We start from the raw sequence: 9,293 nt of genomic DNA, 5'->3' as shown, positions 1-9,293 counted from the left end.
AAGAGACTATTCAAGAAATTGAAAGTCCAATTGTAATATCCGTTGGTTTCGCCAATCTTCTAATATCCGTTGGTTTCGCCAATCTATTGTCTAGCAATATTTTGGAAGATAATTTGATGGAAAGATCTTCTAGCTAACTTAATTAATTATTAAAAGAAAAAAAAATCTGCTAAAATGATCACTGCCAGCTAGTAGGCCTGTGCACGGTCCGGTCCGGTCCAAAACCGGTCAAAAAACCGGACCGGACCGTTCAAAACGGTTCAAAAAAACCCAAACCGGACCGGACCAAAAAACTGTAAAAACCGGACCGGACCGGACCGTTTTAAATCATCCAGACCGGACCGGACCGTTTTAAACCGTTTAGACCGTTTAGACCAGACCGGACCGGACCGTTTTGGACCGTTGGACCGTTTTGAACCGTTTAACATAATTTTTTAAAAAAAAACCATTAATTTTCCACCAAAACACAAACATATAATCATATTTAGGAGTTAAATACATGCACAAATGCCTAATTTGGTTAATTGGACATCAATTAATTTTTTTTTAATTTTTTTTAATTTTTTTTATAAATAAACCGGTCCGGTCCGGTTTAACGGTTTTTTTTTTTTAAAACCGGACCGGACCGTTTACATTGAGTAAACCGGACCGGACCGGACCGGGGAAAAAAAAAACCGTTTTAAACCGGACCGGCGGTTTAAAAATCCCCGGTCCGGTCCGGTTTACGGTTTTTACGGTTTTTTTGCGCCGCCCTACCAGCTAGGATAGGAACTATTGACACGTTTTCTGTAAATTCCGCACTGTGCACGTATCCAAATTAGGTGAATTTAATGAAATGTGTTATTTAAAAAAAAATGAAATGTGTAAAATAATGTAAAATATATATGGGTGTCATTCTCAATTTCAATGAATGAGGATAAAAGGCAAAGGGATTTTTTTTTGGTATGTCGCTATATTTTTGTTTTGTATTTTTATTTGTTTTGCGATTTATTTTTCATTTTTATCTATTTTTCAATCCATGTTTCGGTCTATTTGCTATAATGTTAGTCGCACATGTAATAGATGTCAACTTTTACAATGGGTGAACCTCGAGTGTTCGATTCATCTTATAACTTTAGAAGATATTATGAAAGAGCCAACTTTATATTAAAAAATATTTATGTTGACAATTATAGGATCACCAACTTCGATATCACCGGCGCTCAATATCAATGTAAATCTTCAAAAAAATTTCTAGAATCGTTCGAATATTTATTTATATTCATGTCAATAAAAAAAAAATGTCAATAAATTTTCAAACGAATATCCACATTATTCAAACCAATTTTTTTCTTTTCCAATTTTTTCAATTTTTTTAACTACTTAAATCAAACGAAAAATGATCTCTGATTTTACTTTTGTGAACAATAAATAAATAATTAAAGTGAATAAAAAAAATGATATTTCAATAAGAGTATTTTTATACCAACACATATAAAGAAATCATACTTTTAGATTAATTTTGATTTATAAGATTTTGATTTTTAAAGTATCGAGAAAATCACAATAAAAGTTTTGAGCAATGAACACAAGATACGAAAATAAAACTTTAATCATTAAAGGAGCGGGGTCCACATTGTCGCTATAACAATGAACAACACCTCATACAAATTATTTGGCAATACCAGAGCTTAATTTTCTAAAAACCACCTTACCTTCATCTTTAAATATACATTCTAATATAAACAATGTACCAATCGTCAATTGAAAATAAATATTAAAATTTATCGTGCTTAGCTTTTCCACACCTTTTAGATTAGCGTAAGCAATGCGTCAATTACAATCTGAGTTTGGGAGGAACATTGACCTGTTTACCATAAATTTCATGAACTAAAAAAATTAGAGAAAAATAAATAAACTGACTTGGCACTAAAAATTTATTTTTATAAGAAATGGGAGAGTTCCTCAAATCATTCATCCAAATTTTGTTTTATTTCATCGACAAATATACTATTGACGTGGTCGTTGATTTTTTTAGACATAATTGCATTAACTTGAAACTTTTTATGCATAAACAATAAATCAACGAAAGAAAAATACTTAAATCTGTAGGCGATGATTAAGGAAGAAAAACCACTGCCTCGCTTCTTCTTGTCTGCAAGAACGACAAACTTCACATGACAGTCACATATCAACACGTGATATGCTTCGCATTCCATTCAATCAATTTTTGGTGTGTACTGTTTATACTATGTAATGTATATACTGATATATTATACATATATATTACATACCCCATTATATCTCAATCATATCTTGTTTTTCTTTTTATATGATTTGACCGTGAGTTATCCTTTGATTTGATATTTTTCTTTTCTTTTGCCATATATGTTAACAGTCACTTGACAAATCTTTGACATAAAATATAGAAAATCGCAGATACATATGATTTAAATTTGGATTATTACGGAAAAAAAAACTTAATTTGATCGTTATTAAAAATAAGGTCCATTAAGTATATAGTCATATTTACAATTATACATTGTTATATAGTCAACGTTTCGTAAATCTTAAATAAATTATCAAGTTCATGTGTTTACACGCGTAAAACGACTGAAATATCCGATTAAAATTTGTTGCTAAAATATTCTCCAAATTTAAAATTAAATAAAATTTATTCTGAATATTAATTAGTAATTGTGATAAACATGAAAAAAAAAAATCACCACAAAATATATAAAATCAATTCACAATATCTTGTGGAATCTCACAAGGAAGTAGGTGCTTAAATTATCTTGTTACAACATTTGTACTAAAATCATGTTTCTTTTAAGTTAAAACTACGAAGAATAAAAAAAATAAGATAAGGGAATATATTTGTATTATTCAAACAAACTCTAGTATTTAATTTTATAATTTACAAAGAGAATAGATTTGTCATCTTCATCCAAGTACCTTATTTTCCCTACGGAAGTTACCTTAACACTCTACGTACTAGTAATCAGTCATATTATATATATCTAGGAAATGAAATAACTAAAATTATTGATAATTAAAAAGAACTGGAGAAATTCCCCACCACCGCCCTTCAAAAAAAAAATGGAGAAATTTCACAAACACAAAATGCGGTCTCTGTTTTTGGTTTTGAGATCGGACCACGCGTTAAATTATAATATAAGAACTGCAGATTTGTTTATCTAACAAGCAAAGCAAAGATGAAATAGAAAATAAAAAGGTAATTTACATTTTATTTTTTGACCCTCCCGAGATTAGAGCAAATTATACTTATTGGTTGTACTCGTTGCAGATATACAAAGCATGTTGTTAGCTAATCTAAGGGAGAGACATCTGATTTTTTCTCTTCTTTTCTTACATGGGTTTACCAACTTCCAGTTAAACATTTCACAAAAAGTTACAAACACACAATTATATGAGTACAAATAAATATTGAGATTAATTACCAGACATGACAGATCTCTCTACTCTTACAAAAGACCGAGCGTCTTTAGCTGCTGAATGTGCTCCGGCGGTAGAGGCGGAGGAGTCCAATCCGAACCCGTCGTTTCGCCGTCCACATCTTCCACCACATATTCCTATCGAAATGAAATGAACCCATCGTTAACAAGATTTCATCGGGGTTCCACATTTACGGGGAACAGCAAAATCTCATAATTCTTAGTTAGGCAAGAAGAAAACAAAAAAAATAAATAAATTCGGTGTATCTCTCTTTTTTCTTTTATTCAAAGCTCCACTATTTACTCGATTTTCAGTTCAAATGGTGCATTTAGATGCAGACTATTGCAATTCATCAAACAAAATTTCACAATATGACATTATTCCCATCTGTTCAATTTCGTTAAAGACTATATACAATGGGGGCACTATAGGGAACATTTAAGTTTTGTAAACAAAAATTTAGTATCTAGAGAAAGTTACGTATTTTGTCATCTTATCTGCTCCCCTCAAAATATTAAAAGTACAATAACTACTATATTTTTATTTAATTATCCACCCCCCCTAAATCAAATTTCTGCTCCGCCACTTAGTATTATTTAAACTTTACCTCCAACTTCTACTTCTTTCTGGCTCTTTTTAGAGAAATATAGTAAAATAGCGTGTTTGACATAATTTTTAGTGAGATAATAGTTTCACATTCTATAGCAAACTTCGGTCTGGAGAGCGGTTTGCTCTCCCTTTTTGTAAACTGGCGTTCAGCCTGTTAATATAAGATTCTTGTTTCAAAAAAACATTCAATAGCAAACTAGCCATTTGTATGCGTTGATTGTATATTCACGTTTGAATAAGGGGACATTGTTTCGCTTAAGAGTTCGGCTAGTTTCCTGAAAATTGTGAAACCTCGACTATTTCTGCTAAACATTAAAGATTCAAATGGCAAGAACCAAAGTGTTAACCCTAAAAGGCAAGCAAAACTATCATTGGTCAACTACACCAAAGTGTTAAGCCTAAAAGGCAAGCAAAAATAAGTAACATGAGAATTTGCGGGGCTTGTAACTTACTTTTGTTAGCATCCTTTTCGCGAGGATGTGATAATGACGCTGCCATATTCGCTGTCCTACCATTGTAGCTACCAATACACTATAGAATATCCCGATCACAGTGAAGAGTCCGAGCACAACCAATGCCATTATGAACAATAACGGCAAGCCTGCTTCACCGGCACCTCCTAAGCACCCACATTCGCCTGCCATGCTGGCACAGCTCTCGAAGCATGTGGTGCAATCGGTCCACATACAAAGCGTACCCGGTAAATGACAGTCCGCACAAACACTGCATGTAAAAAAAAAAAAAAGAGATTACTTGTATCAGTGGCAAGAACAAAAGAGATAAAACCGATCACGGTGAGATTTTGTAAAATAAATAAAGGGAGTTACCCGGGATGACAGCAACACAGACATAACTCGCGGCAAGGCTGTGCCAAATCGCTGCGTACTCTTCTATCATAGCAAGTAATGAAGCACCCGGATAACCCGAGCAAAGCGAAAAACAACAGAGCTCCTATGTCAAACCAGATCAGAGTGTAAATTATAGGGGCAATATTGTTATGCCGAGCATTATTGTAAGTGCTATTTAAGATACAAAATACACACATTTTTCCTTATACAGTTTTGGACTACTCAAACAGTGTGTGTGTGTGTGTGTGTGAGAGAGAGAGAGAGAGAGAGAGAGAGAGAGAGAGAGAGAGAGAGAGAGATTTGTACCGCATATGTAATAGAAAGTAACTTCACTATCGAATCCCCAAGCATGACGAAGCCACGATTGTTGGTAACCATCAACCAAATACACCAAATATGCAAGCAAAGCGATAACCTGAAAAAAAAAGCATGCGAATTTTAAACAATTAGAAAGTACAGTATTAGTATCTTTCAAAGAAAAGTAGTTATTGATAATCGATGACCTACAAGCTGAACAGCAAAAAAAATAAACATGATGTCTCTGGTCACAAAGAATCGAAATTTCAAAGTTCTCCATTTCCTATCAGCAGCAACATGAACTCTTAAATGGTAAGGGGCTTTGCAAGTTGTGCAATGAGCGAATGCAAACCCTTCCTGCGAGATCAAAGTGGTACTATCAGATGATTAACTAGCAAAGACTACGATTATCAAGAAACATGTCCATTTTTGTTATCTAATTTCTACAGCTTATTTTAATTATCATTGCGAAACAACAATAGACGAGACTCTCTAATGTAATATAAATTTTCAACACAGAATGAACTGTAAAAGATGGTAGAATGGAACTCAGGAACGAATAAAATTAGACAGAAATACGTTCAAACTGTTTTCCAATTCGCCCGAAAGAGGTAAGAAATCTGATTAACATAAGCGAGAAACATCTCATCTAAATCCCAACTCTTCTCTTGGTTCAACTTGCTTTTGTATGCCCGTCATACATGTCAATTCTCAGTATATAACACCACCGTAGAATCACGATATCGTAATAACCATATATCTATAACATAGAACAAATAATATGCAGATCTATTAACAACACCTTAACAGCTCTCCAGTGATCCAAGCATTCCCGATGAACGTACTTTGAACTCCCTTTGCATTTACAGGGAGCTATAAAGTCTCTACCTGTGAAACAAGCCAGCAAAAAGCATGAAAACTAATATAAGAAAATCTTAACTTGACCCAGAATCTTAACAAAGCTCCAAAACAATTCAGATACTATCAATTACCTATCAATGTCATTTTAGAAAAAAATTAGTTCTTTTAAATGAGTTCTTTATTAGACAAGAACCGGTAGATTCTAAAAAAAAGCCACGGTCTTCTGTAATTTCATTGCAGTATCGGAAAGTCGCAAGATTATCCCTAACTCTATCATCACCATTTTCTCAGAAACCGTGCTCTCAGGAAACGATAACTACTAGAATTAAAGCTAAAGAAACGTCCAATTCAGCAATTACCATCGGTTTCGAGACAAATTCGACATTGGATTTGTTCTTCGGGACCGGCTTCGAGGTCGATCTCGAGCGGGTGGACGATCGGAGAGGGAGGGATGAGAGGCAAACCTTCCGAGGACCGATCCGCCATTGGAAGGAACGAAGATGCCGAGGAAAACGAGTCCTGAATACAAAACCCTAGTTTTCCATGGTTGTCTCTTGAGGTTTTGAGAAGAAGAAAAATAAGCCTGTGTGTAGTGGTTGTGGAATTCGAGTCCGTTGGAGAGCGACAGAAAAAAAAAAAAACAATCGAAACGTTTTGATTCTGCATGATGAAACTAATATTTTTATTCACGTTCGTTAAAGAAACGTTTCTTTTTGCAGTGGGAGGAAATACGTTGTTGTCCACTTATTCGTTATTTTTTTTATGGTTATCAAAACAATTTTAGTTATTTTCATTTTTTTTAATGAAAGTTAAATTAAATAACTTAATCATAAATTGAAATCTTATTCTAAAAATCTAAACCTGTTTAGCTTATATAACTTTATTTAGTGATTTTGATATACTTTTTTAATTGACAAGTTATTTTAGATTTTAAAATAAATAAGTTATTTAGGTGTTAAAGTTCATTAGAAAAGTTAGGTTTTTATTATTATGATAGAAATAAGTATATAATGTTACAAAATCAATTATATGATTATCAATTTGCTAAAAGACCAAGATATCACTCGTATAATAGTTCAAAGAGCTAATAAATCTACATGTTTTATAGTAAAATATATATTTCTTAAAATAATAATATTAAGTAAAAAAAATATGTATAAAAATTATTTGAGTAATAAAATGGGATTAGAAATTTATTTAGCCATAGCAACATAAGATACTGCATTATTGCATTTAGTTTTTGTTATAGATTGCTGCTTGTAGTACGCTCACAAGATAAAAAAGAAAAAGAAAATCACATTTTAAGTTATACATTAGCCATCAATGATATTTTTTTACTTTGACACATCAACCATCCCCTTGCACAAAAAAAAACTCCGCCTTTCTCAAGTTAATTAATTAAGAGGTGCCTTAAAAAAAAAAAAAGTTAATTAATTAAGATGGTTTAAATCAGTAATTTCCTGTAGGGTCCTAAATTTAGAAAAATAACCGTTAGAGCCCAAATTAACAAATTTTCTAAACGTAGAGCACAAGAGCCACAAACTAGGCTCAGGAAAATCCACGCTTCTCTCATCCTCAAATTGCCATCCTTCTTGTTGTGCAACAGATTCTAATCGACTATTCCATTAATCTTCACATGGTCTTCTGAAATCTAATTTGAGCCATGGGACGAATCAAAGCAACGTGTGCGTTTTCGTTTTCGACGTTGATGATGATCACGATCGTGGTCTTGGCCGGTCGATCGGATGGCTTGGGAGTGAATTGGGGGACGATGACGTCGCACCCTTTGCACCCGAACATAGTGGTCAACCTATTGAAGGACAACGGGATCAAGAAAGTCAAACTTTTCGACGCAGATAGTTGGACGGTGAGTTCGTTGGCCGGGTCGGGAATCGAGGTCATGGTCGGAATCCCCAACGACCAGCTAAGTAAACTATCTTCTAGCTACGGAGACGCCAAGGATTGGGTCAAAGAAAATGTCACGAAACATCTCCGCGATACCGGAGGAGTCGATATCAGGTTTTGATCACATTCACCATTATAAATGAGTTTATTGCGATATTTTTGGTTCTTATATTATAAATGCTAAATTTGTGAAAGGTATGTTGGCGTGGGAAACGAGCCTTTTTTGACAAGCTACAACGGGAGTTTCCTAAAGTCGACGTTCCCGGCCCTCAAAAACATCCAAAAGGCGTTGAACGAGGCGGGCCTCGGAGACAAAATCAAAGCCACGGTTCCCCTGAACGCCGACGTTTACGAGTCCCCGTCCAACACCCCGTCGGACGGGAATTTCCGGAGCGACATCAAAGACTTGATGGTCGATATCGTGCGCTACCTAAGCCAGAACAAATCGCCCTTCACGGTCAACATCTACCCGTACCTGAGCCTGTATCTGAACGCGAATTTCCCCCAAGAGTTCGCCTTCTTCGACGGCTCGAAGACCATAACCGACAAGAACAACACCGAGTACGACAACGTGTTCGACGCGAACCACGACACGCTTGTCTGGTCTCTGAAAAAATCGGGCGTCCCAGACCTGAAGATCCTCGTCGGCGAGGTCGGGTGGCCCACGGACAGCGACAAGAACGCGAGCCCGGCTATGGCGAAGAAGTTCTACGACGGGCTTCTGAAGAGGCTCGCCAAGAACAAAGGAACCCCGCTCCGGCCCGGGAGGATCGAGACTTATCTCTTCAGCCTCTTCGACGAGGACCTGAAAAGTGTGGCTCCGGGCCATTTCGAGCGGCACTGGGGAATATTCCGGTACGACGGGCAGCCCAAATTCGAGATGGACTTCACCGGAGAAGGCCACGACAAGCTTCCCGTGGCTGCCAAGGGAGTCCAGTACTTGGAGAAGAAGTGGTGTGCTTTGGATAGCTCTGTGGCAAACTTGAGCGCGGTCGGGGCCGAGGTTAACTATGCGTGCTCGATGTCGGACTGCACGGCCATCGGGCCCGACACCTCGTGCGGCGAGCTGGACGAGAAGGAGAAGATCTCGTACGCTTTCAACAGTTACTTTCAGATGAACGACCAGAGCGTAGAGGCTTGCGATTTCAGCGGGATGGCCAAGATCGTGACCACGAATATGTCTCGAGGGAGCTGTTTATTCCCGATCCAGATCGAAAGCAGTGCCGTTAGGCTCGGGTTGCGGTCGTCTGTGATGGTCGTCGCTGGAGCTTTGGCGAGCCTGTTGTTTTTCACGTGAGAATATTTTTTTATTATTTTTGTATTTTTATCTTCACAGCT

General features: G+C 36.2%; 2 protein-coding genes across 2 annotated transcripts; one reads left to right on the top strand and one right to left on the bottom strand.

Annotated features, from left to right (window-relative positions):
• Nucleotides 1–3,087: 3,087 nt before the first annotated feature.
• Nucleotides 3,088–6,656, bottom strand: LOC149399306 (RING/FYVE/PHD zinc finger superfamily protein). The gene is made up of 7 exons (XM_089613383.1): nucleotides 6,410–6,656; nucleotides 5,992–6,077; nucleotides 5,400–5,546; nucleotides 5,199–5,307; nucleotides 4,872–4,995; nucleotides 4,497–4,767; nucleotides 3,088–3,572 (listed from the first exon to the last, which is right to left on the bottom strand). The coding sequence occupies exons 1-7, from the start codon at nucleotides 6,534–6,536 to the stop codon at nucleotides 3,465–3,467; spliced, it is 972 nt and encodes a 323-aa protein (XP_089469509.1). The 5' UTR covers nucleotides 6,537–6,656; the 3' UTR covers nucleotides 3,088–3,464.
• Nucleotides 6,657–7,758: 1,102 nt separating this feature from the next.
• LOC149399305 (O-Glycosyl hydrolases family 17 protein) lies at nucleotides 7,759–9,252 on the top strand. The gene is made up of 2 exons (XM_089613259.1): nucleotides 7,759–8,069; nucleotides 8,151–9,252. The coding sequence occupies exons 1-2, from the start codon at nucleotides 7,759–7,761 to the stop codon at nucleotides 9,250–9,252; spliced, it is 1,413 nt and encodes a 470-aa protein (XP_089469385.1).
• Nucleotides 9,253–9,293: the final 41 nt, after the last annotated feature.

This window comes from Urtica dioica, chromosome 4 (genome assembly GCF_054948205.1).
Source record: "Urtica dioica subsp. dioica isolate 48M chromosome 4, U.dioica_male_clone48M_v1_H2, whole genome shotgun sequence".
Lineage (NCBI taxonomy): Eukaryota > Viridiplantae > Streptophyta > Magnoliopsida > Rosales > Urticaceae > Urtica > Urtica dioica.
This window is presented reverse-complemented; position numbering and strand designations above follow the sequence as displayed.